This window comes from Etheostoma spectabile, chromosome 12 (assembly GCF_008692095.1).
Source record: "Etheostoma spectabile isolate EspeVRDwgs_2016 chromosome 12, UIUC_Espe_1.0, whole genome shotgun sequence".
NCBI lineage: Eukaryota > Metazoa > Chordata > Actinopteri > Perciformes > Percidae > Etheostoma > Etheostoma spectabile.
The window spans coordinates 11,605,348-11,629,100 of NC_045744.1; the positions used below are offsets into that span (position 1 = coordinate 11,605,348).

Consider the following 23,753-nt stretch of genomic DNA (forward strand, 5'->3'; position numbering starts at 1 on the left):
GCAATGCGCCAAGGTACAAACGTGCCTGGCTTTTAAAGAGAATGGAAGATGACTGATTGGTTTATCGCATGCTACGCCCAAAACACACCTATGATTAATGAAGACCCTAAGTACAACCCTTTTGAACGATGTGCCCGACGCACAGACCCTTTTTTCCGCCGTCAAACTAGCAGAGTGGATTTGAACAGGCCCTAAAGGCACCTGTACCATGCACCTATGCCTATGGCAGATCCTTAAAATAAGGCCCTATTAGTATTAGCTTCATAGAATAAGTAGGCTAACAGCTCTGTAAAGCTGTTTGCATACACGTTATATAGATGTTTTTGTACGTATAGAGATGGAAAGATCCCCATGTCATGTTAATAAAAGGCACAAATGAGTAGGATTTTTCAAAAAAAAAATCTGCAGAGACCCTGCCCTCTTCCTGCATTTTCTAATAATGCTGAGTTTGGGACGTTTCTGGGTCACAACAGTGCTTTCAGTCGAATGATAACTAACATGAGCATGTTACTGTAACATGCTCACAATGATATTTATGCTAATGTTAAACATGTAAAAAATTGCTTATTAAGCCCCAAACAAAATGTACAGCAGAGGCTGATATTTGGCTATAGACAAATTAAAATTTGTGAGGACACAAAGGATCACACTAGTATATTGCAGATACAATAAATTAATCAGCACTTACTCTGAGTTATCACACAATCATTATTTATTTCTTAACAACCTTAAATCCATTCTATTATAAATCTTAAAATGCTGTAATCTGTTGTAATATATGTACATGCTATTTCAATTGGACATTTGTCAACAATCGTTTAAGACAGAGTGAAAGCTTCCCTTTGACAAATCCAGCAGTGAACGTCTACAATCACACACTTTCTAGATACAAATGAAAACAAAAAAAACATCAACTGGCACAAAGGGGCTCAAGGGATACAGACCGACAAAAAGCCCTTTCAAAAGTGCATTTACAGCAGTCCTTCTGCAATGCTTTTAAATAGAAACTCCCATTCAAGAACAATTAAATAAACAAATATGTTTCCAACGTATTTTGAATATACCACTCTTCTTACTGAATATGTATAAAATGTTTCATTTTTTTTCATCTTCTTCCTTGTGTCATGTTGTAATTTACAAAAGATTTTAAAATAGTCTTTGTTGAATAGCAAAGCAATGTTTCAGTATATTCAAGTCAGTATAATGAAATGGTGTGCATGGAGTGAAGACACAATTGAGAAATAAAAGGTCAATTTCAACATTAAAGCATTTAAATTAAAGTCCATATAAGACAAGTATAAAAGGGATTTTTGGACTTGTGTTATTTGAAGGCTGTACTGAGATTGATATTTTTGTTTGACACACTGCACAACTTATTTAGAACATCACACAGCAACAGTAAGCAACTGTACTGAAGAACATCAAAATCATCTAAAGGCTTTATGTATGTAGCGTGAAAATGTCATTACAACTCCTATCTTCATAAAATCTCATGCAAATCATCACTATTTGACAAAACATGAGTGACAATTCAAGTTTAAGTAAAAACTAAATATTCAAAAACTTACATTCCGAAAGGTGCTCCTTCTTATTACACCCTTAGTACATTCTTAATGTTTGCATGCATTTTAACTGCAATCATCAGAAACTCTGATTTAAAGCATGTTTCCCCAGAAATCCTACTTCTTCCTGTTTTGCTTCATCATGATTGAAACACAACAAATCCATTTCTTGTAATTTATGACAGTTGAAAAGGCAATGATTTTGAAGATACCATACTGACTGTGAAATAAGCTTAAACTTTGAAACAGATTACAGTCCGTGCATTTGACACAAATTGTTTCTCCACCAATAACAGCATGAGATCAACACGCCAATTTAAAGAGTTAGTAACATTAAAATGATAGCTAATGTGTTAATGGTACATTTAAGCAAGTAAAACAAAAGGTTAGAGTTAAATTAGTTATATTTTTTGACAGTAGTCTTTTTCAACATAAGTCTCGTCATGTCCCATTTGTGTAATATTTCCATTGTTGATAGATCCTGTGAAACTGTGGGATTTTGTCAGAGCTTTAGCTAAACCATTTATAGAGTGGTAGCCCTCCCTTTAATATCTCTGGGTGTATTAGGCCATTCTGGGTAATTTTACTAATCAATACTCAGGATATGATTCCTGGCAATACTGTTGTTTTTTTTTCATCAATGTGATGATTTGTCATATATTTTATTTCCTAGATCAAAAACAGACATTTTTGTCTGGTTCTGAATATTGATATTACACCATATACATCCCGATCCATATCTCCCACTCCTAGCTGGGAATGTACTTTTGTCTCTGTGCAGACCACACATTAATCCCATTTTCAAAAGATAACAGTAGTACTTGCTTTGAGACAAGACAAATAATCGGAAAAAAAAAACGTGACTGATCAATCAATCAATCAATCGGACCTCATGCTAAAGAAAATAAATACAATAGGATGCAGAAACAAAAGTTGCCTACATGAGCTACATCTGTAGGTGCTGAGAAACCTGTATGTGCACAGTTCTTCAAAATTAAATATGCAACAATCCTCTAGTCATTTCGGAGTGAAGTTTGATACCCTTAATGCTACATTTAAACTACGTCAGTATTTTTTTAAACGTAGTGCACGCTCACATTCATTAGTGTAACATTGTTTTACTTCATTGTTTTCAGCCTCTCATGATCCATACTTATATGATGTGTTACAGCAGGAACACATCATCACTAGGAGCACGCGTATATGCAAGCACCGCATATAGCAGCGTAGCGCAGCAGTTTTTATTTCGGCACCCAATTTATCGGACACACACAAGCACAGGAGGTTGAGCAAAGAAACAAAGCTGTCAGTCATGGCCGCAGACTTTCTGCAAAAAATCAGAAACTGGTTGATATTAAAGGACGGCGGAGCACAGAGCCGACACGCAGCCGTTCCCCAGTTGGTAGAAACCCAGAGTTAAGCGTGGGGTGTGTTCCAGCTGTAACACCTCATGAAATTAAGAGCTGCAAAATGAGAGACATTTTGAAATTCTGTAACCTTTCATTGAGGTTGTTAAAGTCAGTAGTTTCCAAACCAGTTGCCTTGAAATTATAACCTTAAAGACCCTTAATGCTTCAAAAGTCAGTTTTACACCTATTTCTCATCCTTGCTGCCAAGTTCAGAGAAGGTCAGTTCCATCGTAGACCACAGGCTTGTCTAGACTCAGATGATACAACACTTTCTTTGAGATGAACCTAATTAACAGGAAAAACAGAAACATGTTCACTCAATGTTTGGTTCTTCCTGTCTAGTTTTGCAGTCTATGCAAACATTTTAACAATTTTAGCAAACACACAAAGCCCTCACACGAAGCAAAGAACTATTGAATTACAGCACACAGTGACTGACCTGGAGAAAGAGTTGTCAAAGATTAGTGTGTATTCTCCAGCGTTTCTGACTTTCAGTTCCCCCTGGATTGTCTCTTTGTGAGAGTTACAGCGAGTCAGTGGGATCAAGACCTGTGGAGACCAAAGGATTGAAATCACGTTTGACATTTATAACTACAGCAGGGAAATATATTTTTTGCATATAGCAGGTACAAACACCCTAAAAAGGGTGACAGAATCACAAGAGAATACGGGGATGGGAATCAATAGCATTTTATCGAATCTGAATCCAGTTGAGAATCCGCCTATCAAATCTTTTTTAGGTAGTTTGTTTGGTGTGGACTGTACTGTTTTTATTGTACTCAGTATCATACTTAAACCCCAAATAGTCTACTGGGCTTTCACCACATATTAAGTCACTGCTCTGTGACATTCATGAACTCTGTCCTGACTCATTTTTCCTTTTGCTGTGAGGGAAAATGGCATTTACTCCTCACTGGTGTGGGGGGGGCTGTGTTACAGCTGCAGAAATAAAACCAACAGAAAATATAATTCTGTAAATATCAACTAAATACATCTGAAGAGGAACACGTTGTTGCACTGCTACAGGTCACAGAATTGGATGGGTCACAGAATACGGTATAACACAGGCGGCAGGCTGAGAGCGGAGCACTCATTATCCTCAAATTATCAAACATGATACAAGTTCCCACATGATGGACGGTAGATACATATTTAAACAAAGGACTTAAATCCTCATGGAAATACTGCATTTCACAGTTGTTTGGTTAACTTTTAAGGCTACATGATAAAAGGAAAATATGGGTATAATAATTGTAAATAAAAAGGCACCACTAAAAAAAAGACAGTTACATAAATATGACGTAAGTTGATGTATCACAGCGTGCGCTTTCTGTGGGTTGGTCATGGCGCTGATAACGCTACATTCCCAAATGTACTTACATCTGGCCCTGAGTGTCTTTTGCGATATGCCATAGCATTCACAATGTTTATATTGTGACAGTTGATATAGCGATGACGATAAAAATGATTAACTGTACAACCCTATTGACTTTGGTGAAGTGTATCCACACTTTGCTAAGGCATAAAGAGGATGCATTGTGAGTGCATGTTCTCTTTAGAATGGTGTCTCACCTTGGCCTGCTCTAGTGGAGTCTCTGTAGTCTCCCTGTAGACCACACTGAAGTAGATGCTCTTGGGTTCAGAGGTGAACGTCCAGGAGACAGTAGGACCAGGAACACTCATGGTGATGGGGATGGTGCTGTAACAGCTGGACTTGATGAAAAGCTCTCGGGAGCTGTCCCCAAACCCTGACATGTCATTCACTGTGAAGTGGACGGAGAGTCTACAGCATGGGGAATAAAAACAGGATTCACAATAGGGCTGCACGATTATGGCCAAAATGATAATCGCGATTATTTTGATCAAAATTTTGACCGCGATTATTCTCACGATTATTTGTTGATTTTAACCAAAACAAATTTTATTGTCACATAGGCTATTTATAACTGCGAGAGGGAGTGTGATGGACGCTACTCACAGAGAGACGGCTGACTCATTATGAACGGGTCCAGCACGGGTCGAACGGCGGATACACACGTCGTGTGTATTAAACGTCTGTATCTTCACTGTGCTGCATTTTTATGAACTATGATATTCTGGCCATGGTCCAGGCTACGGTCCAGCAGCTCCGTCTCACGCTGTTACTCTACCAACTGAAGTTAGTTGCATTCAAAAACTTCTTCTGTGTTCTTCGCCGTAGCGGCCGCGATAACAGTTACCCGCGGAAACACTGGTACAAATACAGGTTTGCCCCCTCATACTTAACAATATACAGCTGTGTTAATGAAAAATTAAAACTGTAGACATATATCAGAAGTGTGGACCGGCGGCCGCTGTGTGGCGGGGCGCGGAGAGTAAGAGGAGAGAGAGTAGGACGAGAGAGCGTAGAAAGATCCAACACAGGCACGGCTTTACAGACGAAATGGGTCATGTAACGCAAAATTAAACCGTATCCATATAAACAGCATTGCAGCGGATGCGAGGACATTAGCACCGGTGCGTCCTAGAAGAGCTAACTGCTAACAGACGCTACTAGCTAACAGCTAACAGACGCTGACTAGCACTGGTCACTGCTGTTGTCTGAAAAACAACAAATGGGACAAAGTGTTGCGTTTAATGGTAAACTGGTAAACCTTGAGACTGACGTATTACCGACTGCTATCTGTTGAGTTTTCCTCACGCTACTCTGTCCTCTGTGACTGTCTACATCTAGAAACTTAGCTGCACGGGGTGCAGTGAACTACTCTGACTGGCTCATGAGCAGACGGCTTTATGGAGCGGGAGATGGGCTTTGCAAAAAACCCGGAGCGTTCTATGAAATGACGCTTTATAAAAAATAATCGCTCGATCACGCAAATTTGATCGTGGGAAGTCCAAATCGTGATCGCGATTAAAATTCGATTAATTGTGCAGCCCTAATTCACAATATTGTCATATAATTCTTTTATATTATTAATATTATGTACTTGAAGATAAATGGATCAAAATTGATGCAGCAGACACAGTCTTTGCAACAGTACTCCCAAAAAACAAGACTTGTAGACTAAAAGTTCACAATGTATTTTAGTTTTGGTGATAGGATTTAATACTTTGCTCATCGGCCCTTTAAAGAGACAAGCAACAAAAAAAGCCTTAAAGCTTCTCCAAGCTTTCTCCACACTCACTACGTGAACAAACCTGCTCCAAATTACAATAAAAGAGAACCAAAAGTCCCACAACACATACCAAGTAAGATTTACAAAAGCTGTCGATGCCACACATGAATTAGTTTCATATTTCATTTCCCATTCTGGGATTTGTTTTTACTTGAAAAAAACACTACCAAGTTCCTCTGAAAGTATAAAGTCTAACCTTGTGACCGCATCCACGCATAAACAAAACTCTGCTGCAATGAGGATTTTTCCAGTTTAACTTTCACTGCATGTGAAACTCACGTGAGGTCTCCAGACTTTAGCAGGCAGATCTCCGCATCCTGTACTGCAGCACTGAGGTCCTCAGTATCTTCTGGTGTTAGGTCTCCTGCACTGGCACTGCTGTTTCTGGAAAGAATGACAGATATTTTATATTTATACATAATTTGTGGAGAATTATTTTCACTTACAATAAGTGCCAAAATATCTAATTACATCCACTCGTAATTCAAAGTTGTACAGAATAACAAAATGATTAATCAAGAAAACAATACAGTATCAAGACAATCAAAGTTAGTCTTTGATGTGGCTCACACAATACATATACAATAAAAACACATACACACGGCATTGAAAAAAGTATACACATAGTACAGCTGTACAGAAAATGTGTTATGTCAATGATTAATTTTTTAGGTTATGTATGTAAAAAACTGTTAAAGCTGAAAAGAGAATGTAACTGAATTATGAGTTCAATGATTCTTGCTTGCAAGACCCTCCACAGCGCTGCGGAGGAGGGTCTGACTAGTCCACACAGCATTCCGAGATGGGAGAAAAATATGCTCTGGTTAATTGGCATTTCTTCAAAATAATCACAGTCGTCATGGGCGGCGCTAAGTACCGGACAGAGCCATGGTGCCACTGCACACTAGCCTCGGCAAGAAACTTGTTTCGGTGGAACTTATGCGTTCAAAAGTTGTTTTAATCGTGCAACAGAAAACTCAAATTGGACAGATTTACCCTGCAGAGATCTGAAGAGCAGTTAACCATAGTCCTCATAAATCGATCAGAGTTCCAACGCAAAGAAAGAGGAAAGTACCGGACATACGGCCGAAAAGAGTGAAATCCAGCAGAATTTCCGACGGCAACACAGCAATCCCAGAAGTGGCATGTCATGAATAAAGAGTGTTCATTTAATGTTCATACATTTTTTAAGATCATTCTGTTGAATTTCTATTCACATTTCCAGCTTTCTGAATGTTTTGGCTTGTAGAAGTGACATGTTGTAAAAAGAAAATTTGTTTCTGTGGTTGGTATTAAAATCTCATGTTGTGGTTTACTTGCTCAAATGAATATGGGAAAAGAACATTTTAGATTTCAGATTTAGTACTTAAAGTATTGATTTTGGAAAAGCCTATGATGATGTGTAAATTGTGAGTTTGTCCGATGAGAGTCAACTTAGATTTAAAATTAAAGCGCCACTGTTTTGAGGACAGGTGAAAAAGACCATTGTTCTCAGGAAGGGCTCAGTATTGGACATGGTAAATAAAGACTGAATCAATCGTGTAATGATGTCAATTGTTGTTCTTTTGTTCATATGATGACATTTAAGACACTCTGAAAGTAAGGAGAGAACACCAGTTCCAGGTCTTCTCTCCATGCTGCATGAAGTTAAGAGATTGGATTCATCACATCATCGACTGTAATCATTTTTCAGAAACATTTCTTCCAACACTGTGCCAGTCTCAATCCCCTGTGACTGAACGCATGTGAGATACTTACAGTTGTGCTGCCCCCTGCTGTACGTGTCCAGGAGAGCAAGCGGTTGCAAAAGAGAGGGAGTCACTGTCATAGACCCCACTCACTTCCTCCTCTGTAATGATGTCAAAAACGCCATCATCCAACTTGTCACCTTCAACTGCTCCTAGAAAATAAACATCATCTCCATGTTAATTATTGCATGATGTTATAATGTTGCTAACCCCCCCCCATTTCCCTCAGCATTTGTCACACTACTTCAGTGTGTGTGTGTGTGTGTGTGTGTGTGTTTCGTAGGGCTGGTCAATATATGGAGAAAATCAAATATCACAATATTTTTGACCAAATACCTTGATATCAATACCGCAACGATATTGTGGTGTTGACTTTTGATGCTTTGACAAAATAACAGAACAATCTGGTAAGTTCAGAAAATGATAGAACTTTACTGTAATACAGCCTTTAAAACCAGGAAAATACAACACTTATGCCATAGTACAATAATACGATTTCCAAAACCTAAGACAATATATAGACTCATATCAAGATATCCATATAATATTAATATATTGCCCAGCTCTAGTGTTTTGTTACCCGAAACACTTGTCACAGTTCTTCCAGCCTGCAGCAAACGACTGAAAGGTGTCCCCGGTGTGCTGTTAGTCACTTCCTCCTCTGGGTGGCGCTCAACTACTGCACTGTGCTGGTTGTAACAGTCCCTGCAGCAGCGCTCTCTGGGGCCACCCTGCTGGGTGCTCACTGTGTTACTGCAGCAGTAGTAGCAGAAGGGACGCCCACACAGTCTGAGAATAGACATATTATAAGTGAGATAGGGTAAAAATTGCTCATCATCTTGTAAAGTAGAATAGTTTACTGTAGAGAGGAATTAATAGGTAAGTAAGCAAAGATTTGTTTTAGCTTTGAAGTCACAACAGAAAAAACAAGGCAAGGCAGCTTTATTTGTATAGCAAATTTCAGCAAAAAGGGCAATTCAAAGTGCTTTACATTAAAACAATAAAAAAAAGATAAAAACACGAAAAAAAGTTACAGTGAAGTATAAGAAATTAAACATTAAAGAAATTAACAACCATTTAAAGAAAGGCAACATCAAAACGAAAAGTTGTCAGCCCTGATTTAAAAGAACTGAGGGTTGCAGCGGACCTGCAGTTTTCTGGGAGTTTGTTCCAGATATGTGGCGCATAGAAACTGAACGCTGATCCCCATGTTAAGTTTTGACTCTAGCACAATTCACCTTTAGTTTTAGGCTTTGATCTTTGAACAGTCATCGTATCTATGTGGGCTTTCACACCTGTCTCATTTAGTTTGGTTGAATTGCATCAAAGTGAAGTAGAGTTTGTCTCCCCCTTGGTGAAGTTGGTTTGGGCAGGTGTGAATGTAGCAATCACCCTCAGATGCGCACAAAAAGCGGACCAAACAAGAGTAGCGAATCCTCCTTGTAGAGGTGGTCTTGGTATGCTTTCAATCAGACTCTGGAGAGCATACTGTATGCAATTCCTGAACCTTTTTTACTCAAATACATTGACACTACATGGAGTGACACTGACATTTAAAAATGCACCACATTTTCTGGATATGGAAATTTGTATTTGTAATGTAGTTTAATGAATACCATTGATATGGCTGTTATTTGACTTCACTATGTGGTTACGGCTGGTAAGTCTACATGTGAAGTGAAATATGGAAATGAAATGTCATTGGGCATTAGTTCCTGTGACATTTGACTATTTTGAGCAAAACAATCACAAAGTGAATTTTCATATTGGTGGCAGATGATGAATTTATTTACTTTTGGCATATGAGTGAAATGTTTTAAGCAGGTTTTGTGTATAAATGTTACATACACTGTACAAGTGGTATAAATTGATGTGGTCATTGCTAATGTTTTTAGAACTACATTACTGTAGTAATCGAGAAAAATTGTCATACTACTAGTTTAAAAGTAGTACAATTGACATTAGCTTTATTGGTCGATCTGGTGATATATAATAGATATAGTGTATTTGTTTAATATACAGAGGACTATCTGACCTGCAGCTGTACTTGCGGAGCCACCAGCTGAACTGACTGTGACAGCCCAGACAGTAGTTGACGTCCCTCTCCATCTCCTCATCGCGCAGTTTCTGCTCAAACTCCAGGGCATCTGTCTTCTGCCACATTGCATCTTTCTCCCTGCAGAGAGCACCATCAAGCACATTTGTATATACATTAGGGTACACTGCAAGCATGTTAAGTAATGGTATATCAGAGTAAATCTGTATGTTAATACCTGATGAGTTCTACAAGCCTTTCTTCCAAATTGATTTTCGTGCGATAAAGATCATCGAGTTCAGCAGCTGTCCGAAGATCAAAGCTTTGTTTGTCCTGTGTGACTCTCCGTAGATTTTCACTCATTTCCTGACAGGTCTGCTGAGCCACTGCTAGAGCATCCTTAGACCTGCATACATACATAGACCGATACATACATAGACAGGCTGATTCAGGATATATCCCAAACAAACCAAACCATTGGGACTCTGATTGTGTTCATGCAGTTGTACTTTTTAGGCTTGAGATTTAAAAACAGTTCAGAACAAGTAGATCAAATTCCTAGATAAAGTGTGCTAAATGAAAAATAAACATTCTGATCTAAACACACAGGATCAAAAACATTTTTCACAGAGATCTAATTCAATCCAGAATGTGTGATTATGAATACAGTATCTCACCTTGATAGATTCCCTTTCAGATGGATTATCTCATCTTCTTTCTGCTGGATGAGATTTTCAGAATCGGCCATCTGGATTTTTTTCTCCTCAATCTGTTGGCAATATTTCTGATTCTCAGCCTGCAATCAGTAAAGCAAAAGCAAGACATTATTTCTGGAATTATGCTTGTGACCATAGCTTTATGATTACTTCAATTGCAGAAATGTAAAACTGGAATGTTTTTTTGTTTTTTTTTAAATCAATCCTAGACACACAAATATACAGAGCAGCACATATATGCTTTTTGTTATCATATTGCAGTGTGTAACAATTAGTTTAACGGCTTTATTTCCTTGCGTAAAACCACCACCACAGTCATAATTTAAAACATTGCCGGAATGCTTTAGTGATTAGATGGAGGGGCAGATTAACATGCTTATGATAAAAACACAAACTTTTAAGCAGATCTGGAATGAGTACATCCTCTCACCTCTAGCTTTTTTAATTTGTTCTCCAGGGTGACGACTTTCTCCTGCTCAGCCATCAGATGTAATTTCACTTCCTGTAACTCTTGATTCACTATCTGGATGACAATACAAACCAAAAATTCATAATTTAATGACTTAGCAAATATGGTTAAAATGTCGGTATTACAGTAGCTCCGCTGATGTTATCCAACATAATACAATCAAGCAGTTTGCACATTAGTAACCACGATACTCTGTGAAATCATTTAATGCAGAGAGGAAAGGCTAGTTACACTGTGGTAACCAATTGTAATTGCGTAATTATAATGACATGCACAACATAGAGGCTTTTCATCACAGCAGAAACGTGCTTGAATTTTATAGACAACTATTCAACATTGTAAAGTGCTTATTCTGCCTTCTAAGAGGCAACTTCGTTACTTTCAGTTTCAGTCTGACTTTGAATTATTTTAAACTTGAAAATGCATTGCTACATGTAATGATCTCTCCTTTCATCGAGACGCCATGTACATGTAAAAAGCCAATTAGAAACCAGGTTACCCGTATACATGGCAGAAAAAACAACATTCTCCTGGAGAAATCCGTTGTTTTTTTTTAACTTATGGAAATTAGCTTACAGAAGACAGCCAAACGTTATCAGGTTACTTTAGTGCATGTTAATACATTGGAACACGCTACATTTCTTTAGCTGAGCTGTTTGTGGCTGACCTGGAGCTGGCTGTCGTAGCTCAGGGCTTGGCTGCTAAGCTGTGAGCGGAGAGCCTGGATCTCCTCCTGGCATGTCTCCTGCACAGTTTCGGCCTCCTGTTGGACCTTAAACAGCTTAACCTGCAGCTCCTGCTTGGTGGCCAATAAACCGTCATCATTATGAAGCTGACCAAGGAGCCGATGATTCTCCCGACTCAGCTGCTCCATGCAAGTATTCAGCCTCTCTGCCTCCTGAGCTGCCTCCTTGTCCAGCTCTTGCAGCCTTGTTGACAAGCCCTCCCAGCGCAGACGAGCCTCTTCATTCTCAGCAGTTAGCATACACACATGCACACCGAGTTCAGCTGTTTCTGTATTGGCTCTATGGAGAGCCTCCCTGGATTCACTGTTGTCCAGACACAAGGCTTCATAACCCAGCTTCAGTTTGTTGAGCTCCTCTCTGGAGGCAGTCACCTCAGCAGCCAAACTTGCCCGAGCCTGAGCCTCTCCGTCACGCTCCCGAATAAGAGCCTCCTCTCGCTCCCGCGATCGAAGAATCTCATCCACATGCCGGCGGTTTAGCTCCTCTACCTGGGCTTTCAGTTGTTCTGCTAAGACACGGAGGTCCTCCTTAGAGGACTCTGTCACCTCCTGCATTGCCTGAACCTTCATCCTCTCCTCAGTTCCTGCTAGAAGCCGAGCCCTGAGCTCCACCACCTCTTCCTGGAGCCGCTGCACCTCCCTGAGATTGAGCTCCAGTTGAGCCTCAGCAATAACTTGTCTGAACGGGGCCTCTTTGGTTTCCACTGAGAATGCCCGTGGCTCTTTATGAAGTTTCTGCATTTTTTCATTGCTCTTTGCAGCTCCTTTTTCATCGTGCAGCTCCCCTGTCCCGCTCTCCAGCTCTTCAGCTCTAACTTGCAGATGCCCACGTTCAACAGTCTGTTCTTTCACTTTAGCCTCAGTTTCTTTGAGTTTTTCAAGTAACTCTGCTTGGCTTCTTTGGGACACAATGAGGTTCTGGTCCAATGTTTCAGCTTTGGTAGTGAATAAGTCCAGTTCTTGTTGAGTTGTGGCTAACTGTTTCTTTAACGAGGACTGAACCTCAAAAAGCTCCCTGTTCTCATGCTCGAGCTTCTTAAATTGAGCATTAGAAATTTCCTTCTGGATAAGCGTCTTTTGGACTGTCTCCTCCAAATGAAGGTTTTCATCTAGGAGCTTCTTCTCTCGATCTTCCACACACATCTTTGCAACCTCAACTCGGCCCTTTAAGTGTTTTTCAGAAGCCCTCAAAGAAGCTAGCTGCTCTAACACAGCTGCCCTGCTCTCAGTCAGCTCTATAATGCTCCCCTCACTCTTCGTAACTGATTGGAGTAGCTTAGCGTTTGTTTCTATGAGATTGCTGCATCTGGTTTTGTAGTCCTCAATGTTCTTAGAAAAAACAACTTCATTAACAGCAAGTCTCAAGCTCAGATTTTCTTTTTCAACATTTAATTTCTCCAACTGCTCTTCTAAATGCTTGATTCTCTCTGAACTAACTGCCAGCTCTTTCTCTCTGATTTTTAGAGCTCTTCTTTGATCCAAGAGTTGGGTCTCTAGTTCTTCATTCTGGCTACTACTCATGCTCCATCTCTGCTCTACCTCCGCCCTTTCCTCATGCAGTCTTTTCCTCAGGTCCTCCGCCTGCCGCTCTCTGCACTCCAGTGATGATTGTAAATCCTGAAGCTGGGCTCTCAAGTTCCCCGTCTCCTTCTCTTTCAAACTCAACGCCCCCTGAATTCGCCTGACTGCACTTTGGAGCTCCTCCAACCGTTTGAGTGCCTCCTCACGTTCGTCATGAGCTTGGGCTGTTACTTCAGCCAGCTTTTCCTCACTGTTCCTCAACTCTTCTTCCCTGAGTTTTAGTTCCTGGGACAAATGCTCAGAGTGCCTGGCCCTGTCTTCAGCCTCTCTTTTCACCTCCAAATGTTTCTCCTCAGTGGTCTTTTGTTTATCCAGGAGCTCCTGGATTTTCCAGGTCGAGTTGCAATAGCTAGCAGTTTGATGTCCTTTTCTTTGAGAGTCTCATCCAACTTAGAAAGAAGCTCCATATTTTTGTTTTCAGCAGCAGTGAGTCTGTCGTGAAGTTCACGGTGTATTGCTTCACTACAGGTTTGAAGGTGATTTGCGCTCTCCTGATTTTCTGTTTCTTGGATACTTTGGACTGCAGTAGATACAGAGTGGCTAGATGACTTCTGAACTGCTAACAGTTGGCCTTGAAGGTCTTTAACCACACCTTTTAGCTCCGTAGCTTCTTTCCCGAACTCCTGAACCTGGATCAGAAGCTCTTGCTGTCTGAGCTCCGACTGGTCGAGCTCAATGCGGAGGTTCTCTGCAATGCTGCAAGGAGAGGGTTCTCCCAGTTCACCAAGGAGACTTTGACTAAAGTCTGGGATTGGAAGAAACTCCTGTGCCTGGTTAGTGAATGGAACAACAGAACTTTAAATTCACATTTCTTTAAAACAGTCACATTTACGAAAATATTTGTGCAAAATTGTCTATATAGATAATGTATAGAAGTATTTGAGTACCTGTGAGTGTGAGTAGCTGCTAATGAGGCTGTTGATGCTGGAGCAGCGACTAGGAGGCCTCCACAGAGATGCTGGTGTGGCAGTGCCTAATGTTCTCCTTTGACATAATAAGATGCCAAATATTAAGGTAATTAATGCTTGTTTAATAGTATGACAAATCACATCAAACTGATAATAAAAGCAACGACAACTTGACACAAAAGAGAAATTTAAGTTGACGGACACAACTATTTAGGTGGCTCTATAGTAACACTTTATTTAATGGGTCCCCTATTAATTAAAAGGTTGGAGGAGCCTTTACCCAGGGCAACTGAGCTAGTGAGCACAGCTTGTGTTGTTTTAGATGTTGCTTTACTGCATTATATTGTAAGATTTAACCAATAATCACAATAATATAATTCACAAAAACACAAGTTCTTCTTCTAAAAATTGTGTCCGCTGCCTGTAGAGTAACTGCAAATTGATGACAAGGATGTGAAAAGTTTTGGCAAAGGTGCTGACATGAGGAACAGCGATCAACGCTCACACATTGTCGGCACCTACTGACTCTCACACAAACACATTTACACACTAATAGAAAAAAAGAGCTGTGAATGTGCAGTGATCAGATAATTAAGTGTTACTTCAAGTTGTGAAATACCCAAAGTCACTTCACCACAATTCTACATTAGCTGCACTCAACTGGGTGTTGTTTTTTGTTTGTTTTTAAATTACTTGAAGTCAGTCTCTGATCAATATAAAAATAATTTCTAACCAAGAAGCCAACAAATTATAAGATGTTATTGTTTACTTATGACATTCAGAATCAAGTTTGTGTTTTTCTATAACAAATTGCAATTGCAATTGGCAATTAAAAAGATAAAGCACTTAAAAGTATAAACTTTAATTGTAGGAATTTACCTTGCAAATTTTGGCCAGTCTGCATCAAGGTCGTAACCTCTGGCTGCCACATCAAATTGGATCTGGTTGAGCTCATAAAGATGGTTGATTATGTCAGCAGTGAGATGAGACTTGAGAAAGGGACTACGAGCATAATACCAGTCACTGCATGGGAATAATAATTAAAAAAAAAACATAAAACACAATCCTGGAGGACAAACACATTTTTATTTGACACAAAACAATGTTTATACTGTTGGTGGTTTAGTGATGTGTTTATAATGTTTATACTGTGCTGTTCATAAAAGGTAATATAAGATCAGACCAAACAACAAAAAAATCTAGTATATGGCTGGACCGTGTATAACCAATAAGCTTAATTGTGGGCAAATTGTTGCACGGATACACATAACATATAATATGTCAAAAAATGTCAAGTTATGTCAAAATACAACTCACATTTGACATGTTTTTGCAGAATATAGTGTTTGGCGGCCAGACTCCGACCTCATTACTCCCTGCAGATAAGTTTACATGAGATATTGGAGAGAAGAGCTGGGTATCGTTCAAAAATGTTCGATACCGGTACCAATACCGGTTCCTGTATAATACTTTTTTCAATATCAATTTTATAAAATCCATCTAAAAAAAAATTACAACATTAAGGCACAAACGTTCTTCCTGCACACCTCTACTACATGTAACGTTAGACAGCCAATCACAAACATTATTAGATCTTGATCTAGAAATGTAAATCATGAAACACTGTCCTGGCTAAATAAAGTTTGAATGAAGCAAAAACTAAATTGACATATTATTTGATGAACTGCTGAGGAATTGAGACTTGACCTTTGGGGTCTGGTTAAACTGCGTTGCTGTTATGTATTTCTGTGAAAACAGAAATAAGACATAAATAAGGAAGCGAGAATCCCACTTCCTTAGATGGACATCATCACACCGTAATGGTGTAAAACCTGAACTGTTTGACAACTTAAAGGGAACAAAAGGGACAACATTGATATACTTTGTTAATGTGTATACACTCACCTATAGGATTATTAGGAACACCATACTAATACTGTGTTTGACCCCCTTTCACCTTCAGAACTGCCTTAATTCTACATGGCATTGATTCAACAAGGTGCTGAAAGCATTCTTTAGAAATGTTGGCCCATATTGATAGGATAGCATCTTGCAATTGATGGAGATTTGTGGGATGCACATCCAGGGCACAAAGCTACCGTTCCACCACATCCCAAAGATGCTGTATTGGGTTGAGATCTGGTGACTGTGGAGGCCATTTTAGTACAGTGAACTCATTGTCATGTTCAAGAAACCAATTTGAAATGATTCGAGCTTTGTGACATGGTGCATTATCCTGCTGGAAGTAGCCATCGGAGGATGGGTACATGGTGGCCATAAAGGGATGACCATGGTCAAAAACAATGCTCAGGTAGGCCAGTGGCATTTAAACAATGCCCAATTGGCACTAAGGGGCCTAAAGTGTGCCAAGAAAACATCCCCCACACCATTACACCACCACCACCAGCCTGCACAGTGGTAACAAGGCATGATGGATCCATGTTCTCATTCTGTTTACGCCAAATTCTGACTCTACCATCTGAATGCCTCTACAGAAATCGAGACTCATCAGACCAAGCAACATATTTCCAGTCTTCAACTGTCTAATTTTGGTGAGCTCTTGCAAATTGTAGCCTCTTTTTCCTATTTGTAATGGAGATGAGTGGTACCCGGTGGGGTCTTCTGCTGTTGTAGCCCATCCGCCTCAAGGTTGTGTGTGTTGTGGCTTCACAAATGCTTTGCTGCATACCTCGGTTGTAATGAGTGGTTATTTTAGTCAAAGTTGCTCTTCTATCAGCTTGAATCAGTCGACCCATTCTCCTCTGACCTCTAGCATCAACAAGGCATTTACACCCACAGGACTGCCGCATACTGGATGTTTTTCCCTTTTCACACCATTCTTTTTAAACCCTAGAAATGGTTGTGCGTGAAAATCCCAGTAAGTGAGCAGATTGTGAAATACTCTGACCGGCCCGTCTGGCACCAACAACCATGCCACGCTCAAAATTGCTTAAATCACCTTTCTTTCCCATTCTGACATTCAGTTTGGAGTTCAGGAGATTGTCTTGACCAGGATTACACCCCTAAATGCATTGAAGCAACTGCCATGTGAATGTTTGATTAGATAATTGCATTAATAAAAAATTGAACAGGTGTTCCTAATAATCCTTTAGGTGAGTGTATGTAAAGTGAGGAAAATAAGTATTAGAACACCCTTCTATTTTGCAAGTTCTCCCACTTAGAAATCATGGTGGGGTCTGAAATTGTCATCGTAGGTGCATGTCCACTGTGAGAGACATAATCTAAAAAACAATCCAGAAATCACAACGTATGATTTTTTTAACTATTCATTTGTATGATACAGCTGCAAATAAGTATTTGAACACCTGTCTATCAGCTAGAATTCCGACCCTCAAAGACCTGTTAGTCTGTCTTCAAAATGTCCACCTCCACTCCATTTATTATCCTAAATTAGATGCACCTGTTTGAGGTGTTAGCTGCATAAAGACACCTGTCCACCCCATACAATCAGTAAGGATCCAACTACTAACATGGCCGAGACCAAAGAGCTGTCCAAAGACACTAGAGACAAAATTGTACACCTCCACAAAGCTGGAAAGGGCTACGGGGAAATTGCCAAGCAGCTTGGTGAAAGAAGGCCCACTGTTGGAGCAATCATTAGAAAATGGAAGAAGCTAAACATGACTGTCAATCTCCCTCGGACTGGGGCTCCATGCAAGATCTCACCTCTTGGGGTCTTAATGATCCTAATAAAAGGTGAGAAATCAGCCCAGAACTACACGGGAGGAGCAGGTCAATGACCTGAAAAGAGCTGGGACCACCGTTTCCAAGGTGACTGTTGGTACTACACTAAGACGTCATGGTTTGAAATCATGCATGGCACGGAAGGTTCCCCTGCTTAAACCAGCACATGTCAAGGCCCGTCTTAAGTTTGCCAATGACCATTTGGATGATCCAGAGAAGTCATGGGAGAAAGTCATGTGGTCAGATGAGACCAAAATAGAACTTTTTGGTCATAATTCCACTAACCGTGCTAGGAGGAAGAAGAATGATGAGTACCATCCCAAGAACACCATCCCTACTGTGAAGCATGGGGGTGGTAGCATCATGCTTTGGGGGGCTTTTCTGCACATGGGACAGGGCGACTGCATTGTATTAGGGAGAGGATGACCTGGGCCATGTATTGCGAGATTTTGGGGAACAACCTCCTTCCCTCAGTTAGAGCATTGAAGATGGGTCGAGGCTGGGTCTTCCAATATGAAAATGACCCGAAGCACACAGCCAGGATAACCAAGGAGTGGCTCTGGAAGAAGCATATCAAGGTTCTGGCGTGGCCCAGCCAGTATCCAGACCTAAACCCAATAGAGAATCTTTGGAGGGAGCTCAAACTCTGTGTTTCTCAGCGACAGCCCAGAAACTTGACTGATCTAGAGAAACTCTGTGTGGAGGAGTGGGCCAAAATCCCTTCTGCAGTGTGTGCAAACCTGGTGAAAAACTACAGGAAACGTTTGACCTCTGTAATTGCAAACAAAGGCTACTGTACCAAATATTAACATTGATTTTCTCAGGTGTTCAAATACTTATTTGCAGCTGTATCATACAAATAAATCATAAAAAAATCACACATTGTGATTTCTGGAATTTTTTTTGTAGATTATGTCTCTCACAGTGGACATGCACCTACGATGACAATTTCAGACCCTCCATGATTTCTAAGTAGGAGAACTTGCAAAATAGTTGTTAGGGTGTTCAAATACTTATTTTCCTCACTGTGTGTGTGTGTGTGTGGGTGTGGTGTGGTGGTGTGTGTGTGTGTGGTGTGTGTGTGTGTGTGTGTGTGTGTGTGTGTGTGTGGTGTGTGTGTGTGTGTGTGTGGTGTGTGTGTGGTGTGTGTGTTGTCGTGTGAGTGTGTGTCCACTGACCTTGTGACCTTCTGGTTTGTAAGACATTGCTGCAGTGTGTCAGCAAGACGCTGGTGAACGAGCGAGTAGCGGATAAATGCCCTTCCTTTCCCCAGTGATGTCTTCAACTGAGGACACAAAAATACACACTTTAGTGTACTTTCACACACACTGACATTACTTTACTGCAATGTGGATTGACCTCAGTAGTCAGTAAATTTATAGGCTAGTTAGTGTCACCCAGGTCAAACATATACACAAATAATAGCGCCCCTATCTTCTGAATAATCTCTACTTGTATGTGACATTAAAAATACTCATTTAAAAAAGGTTGCAACTAATGATTATTTTCATTATTTATTAGTCTGGCTATTATTTTCTCTTCTAGTCAAAGTAATATTTTAAGAGTAGCCAAAGTTTTCAACAAGGAAGTTGGTATGTGACTTATAAAGAAACACAATACTGACTGCTGTAAATCCCTGAGGAAACTTCAAACCACAGATATGTTTTAGTAAGACATGAGCGTCAATTAGCATACAATTAGATGTGCGGTTTAACTACACTCATAAATCAGAACTCAGTAATCTGTCAGTAATTACTTCTCTCATGGTAGAATACAAATTACTTATAATTTTTTTTTGAAATGGAACAATTGCATTGCACTTGAGGCACACAATCATTAAATTAATTGAATTGCATTCCAAAATAGTATTTTGGAAGTATGTTCTCATGCAAATTTAGCATACAATAATAAAAGTGAGTCAGTATGACACTTTCAAAAAAGTAATGGATCGATCTTATCCAGAAAATCCCTGATAACAAAAAGGACAGTGAAGAAAGGTTATTACAGTCTTGACACATCATACTCACATTTTGATATTTTAAATCAGATTGTCAGTTACTTACTTTTTAGAGAGTACAGCTGAAACCAGTAGTCAATTAAACAATTATGGAATTTGCAGAAAAGAAATTGGCAACTATTTAAATAATTAATTCCTAGTCAACAAATATTTTCACAAAAAAAAGACAAAACCTTTTAAGTAACAATAGCTCTCATACTGTATCAGGCACACATAAGGTACAAACAACAAATTAAACATAGTACAAACTAGGACTAATTCAACTACAGTTTAGTTTCAGTATAAAGCTCACCACTGAATTCCTGGGATAAAAGGTGAGGAACAAGGTGTAAGACAGCAAGTAAATTAGCACCACTGTATCTGACTCACTAGAAGATTAGTTACATGGTTATAAAGTTACTGTGTATGTGTGTGTCTGCAAGCGTTGTGCAACATGGCAGGGCCAAGGCACAGAGGGTGACAGCATGTGTGTGTGTTTCAAAGTAGGATTACCTCAGGGATGGACTTAACAAAACGGATGCCATCATTAGCTCCCTTGATTTTAAGCAGGCAGTCGCAGAAGTAATCCCAGTAGTCCTTCCTCTGACCAAGAAAGGTTGTCTTCTCTTTCTGGTCAAACTAAGAAACATGCATCACCTTATTATTGCATAATTACCTTTTATGGCATCAGCAGTGTGGATTGTACAACATGTCTGTCTTAAAATGCTGTGTAATTCACATTGTAATCAGTCTTGCATAGCAAGACCTATCTCCACAGCGCTGTGTCAATGCTGGAGTATTTTCTAGCTACACCGCTTATCATTCTGGTTTAGGGGTGGAAAAAAGCTCTTGCATTTCTTTAAATCAATGACAATAATCTGTTGCAAAACTCCCGATGTAGCAATAGTGCCCTTGCAATATAATTAGAGGAAGGGGAGCAGAATTCCTGACATGTCAGGCTTTTTCTGAGCACTGTACATCCGGTACGCCAGACTACATTGAGTATGTTTATGTGCACAGCAATATTCCACTATTATTCTGAAAAAGACAATCTTCCAAAGTCATGTAAACAGCATATTCCGGATGGAATTTATGAATATAGCATTTTCTGATTAAGAATTCTTTGGACATGTATACAGTGCATTCAAAATACCGTATGTTTTTCAATCATGGTTTACAGTAGGCTTATGGTCTGCTCTGTGCATTGCTATGGTTGCTATACACAAACCAACCAGCCAACAGTTTGCAAGGCTGCAGACCCGATAAGGAGAAACACAGCTAGTTTCAAACATTATCAAGGACTTGTATATCAACAGGTTTCTTTATCTGCGCACACATCGCTACGCCGACCTTTTCAAGAAGGTGGTTGAAGAAATGAAAGAGGGAGGCTGTGTTTGCACGGTCCAACAAGTCCGCCACCAGCAGAAAAATCGTATTTTGCACAGCTACATATAAACGGGAATATTAGTGGATTATTCACTTTCATTAACCATGTAAACAGCTTAGTATGAATATTGTCTTTTTCAGAATAAGGGCAAAAAAACGTAATATTATGTGCATGTAAACAGTAATCAATATCATTTCTATAAATTTCCTCTCTCTTTCACCTTAGACTCTCTTGAGTTGTGGTCACCAACCTGGGGGTCAAGACCCCACCAAACAGATGAATTTGATGGGTCAGTAGATAATTTATAGGACAGGGAGGGGGACAGTAGTTCTTCTACACACATTTACTGTATGTAGTTTTTTTGTTTTTTTTTAACTTTTTCTTGTGAAAAGTGTTTCTTGTGTACTTATAGCTTCCGCTTCCATGGTCTCTAACAAATATACAACCACTTTAGAGAGAAAAAAAATCACTCTGCTGGAACTGCTCTCAACTCTTTAGAGCTTTGTTTTAAGGGTTACAACGAAAAAAAGGTTGGGAATCACTGGTCTAAAGCAATGCTTCTTAATCTTTTATATATGTGACCCGTTGTAGCAAGGCAATGCTATTCACAATCCCTGGTATCTGGAGATTGCACATGTTTAAGATGTAGACAATTCAACCAAAATGTGATGTACCTTCTCTAGTTGTTTTATTTCTTGTTGAGGCCTGAAAAGGTAGACTCAAGTGTTTCACAAGAAGAAGAAAAACATTTAAGAGAAGACAGAAAATACATTAAAAAAAATGTTTTTCTAAAAAATGTTTTTCCTATTATTTTCTAACTTTTGATTCATCTCATAACCCCTTTATAGATGTATCTTGTTAGCCCTCTGGATGTACCAATCCCCAAATTGGAAGCCACTGGTCTAGTAAGTCAGATGAGCAGCGGTGGTACACCTTCAAACAAACTATATCATCCTGATAAACTCCAACACTTTTATGGTATATGAGACCATACCTGCAGCAGGTATTCTAGTTTATAGAAGAACTTGTGAAGGTAGGAGCTGTCATCAGTTACGGGTTCACCACACTCATTGTGTTCTTTACTCAACTCTGACACAGCATCTAAAAGACAGTAACAGCTTTGTGAAGATATACACAAATACCAAGTGATGTTCTTGTGTTCACACAAAAGGGCAAAACATTTTAAGAATATGCACACTGTTTTTTGCAATGTTTGCAAAATATCTATCAGTTATAGGATCTTCATGCACAAAACATTTCCTGACTGATCTAATCATGCAATTTCTCTGGGAGGAATATACTGTGTGCAAAATGTTATAATTTTTCCCTTGATATCTCTTGTTTGGAGACACATGCCCTACTTCAAATTGTACAAAACACCTGCTGCATGACAGAACACTGTATACTGTAAAGGATGGTGTTTACTGTAAGTGTAAACTGTACAATTACCATGCAGATCTCTGATTATCCTCTGCAGTTGATTATCTCCAACTGATGAGGAGGCCATTGTGGGGAAAAAGGGCAGTGAAGTCAAGAAGTTCTGCATGTAGGATTAAAATAAAATTAGAAGTTAAAAATAAAAACAAAGCATGAAAATATGCCAAAGCTAACCACGCTGTAAAGTCTTGTTTATAAACACAGTGGTGAATTCTTCCCAACCCCAAAAGTCTTTAACAAATTTGACAATTTACATATTCCAGAAGGGTCCATGAATATGTTAAGATGAAAAACAGAGTAACGTTAGCTTGGTAAACTTAGCAACAAATGTGCCAACATTCAGAGGAGGTACAACATTTACATGACGACGAAAGCCCATCACTGTTTGTAGCGACAGTGTCCTTATCAGACCCCACTGACACAAGATTTATATACTGTTATCCACCGTCGACCATACAAACCAGCAAAGTTGACTTAAATCACTTTGAATCGGCTTTAAAATGCAACAAACCGTGACAGACATTAACATTTCTCAAAGCTGGCGAGCGGTATCCTACTAGCTACATGCACCTGCACTTAGCTCTTCATTTCCTGGTTGTATTAATTGTAAGTTTCTGTTACAAACCGTCGCAGTTTGGTTGTAAATGAAGCCAAGCACTTCAATATCAAATAAACGGTAAAATAATGAACGTACTTCATGCGTAAATTACCCAATGTCTAGTTTGTAGGCGACACAGCAGAACCTTGCTACCCGTTGGAGGCGGGCACTATGGATGATTGACAGGCCTGACAGATAAACATAGACAGTTAAAGAGCCTCTTGCTTCCGAAATCCGTCCTAGTTTGGTTGAGAGACAAATGGTAAATAAACAGAAATCTGTCTGTCATGCTAAACCTAATA

The 23,753-nt window shown here is 39.5% G+C and overlaps 2 protein-coding genes across 2 annotated transcripts in view; one reads left to right on the plus strand and one right to left on the minus strand.

Annotated features, from left to right (window-relative positions):
- Nucleotides 1–23,753, plus strand: part of LOC116698526 (chemokine XC receptor 1) — a 153,799-nt gene that overhangs the window by 127,098 nt on the left and 2,948 nt on the right. The window lies entirely within an intron of this gene.
- LOC116698510 (FYVE and coiled-coil domain-containing protein 1-like) lies at nucleotides 695–23,602 on the minus strand. The gene is given in 19 exon segments (XM_032530452.1): nucleotides 695–3,256; nucleotides 3,411–3,520; nucleotides 4,544–4,754; nucleotides 6,406–6,510; nucleotides 7,885–8,026; nucleotides 8,455–8,663; nucleotides 9,910–10,050; nucleotides 10,148–10,315; nucleotides 10,587–10,705; nucleotides 11,056–11,148; nucleotides 11,762–13,791; nucleotides 13,794–14,190; nucleotides 14,308–14,404; nucleotides 15,208–15,351; nucleotides 19,212–19,318; nucleotides 20,543–20,668; nucleotides 22,411–22,517; nucleotides 22,866–22,956; nucleotides 23,548–23,602. Coding segments are annotated over 18 exon segments (4,440 nt in total). The 5' UTR covers nucleotides 22,924–22,956; nucleotides 23,548–23,602; the 3' UTR covers nucleotides 695–3,180.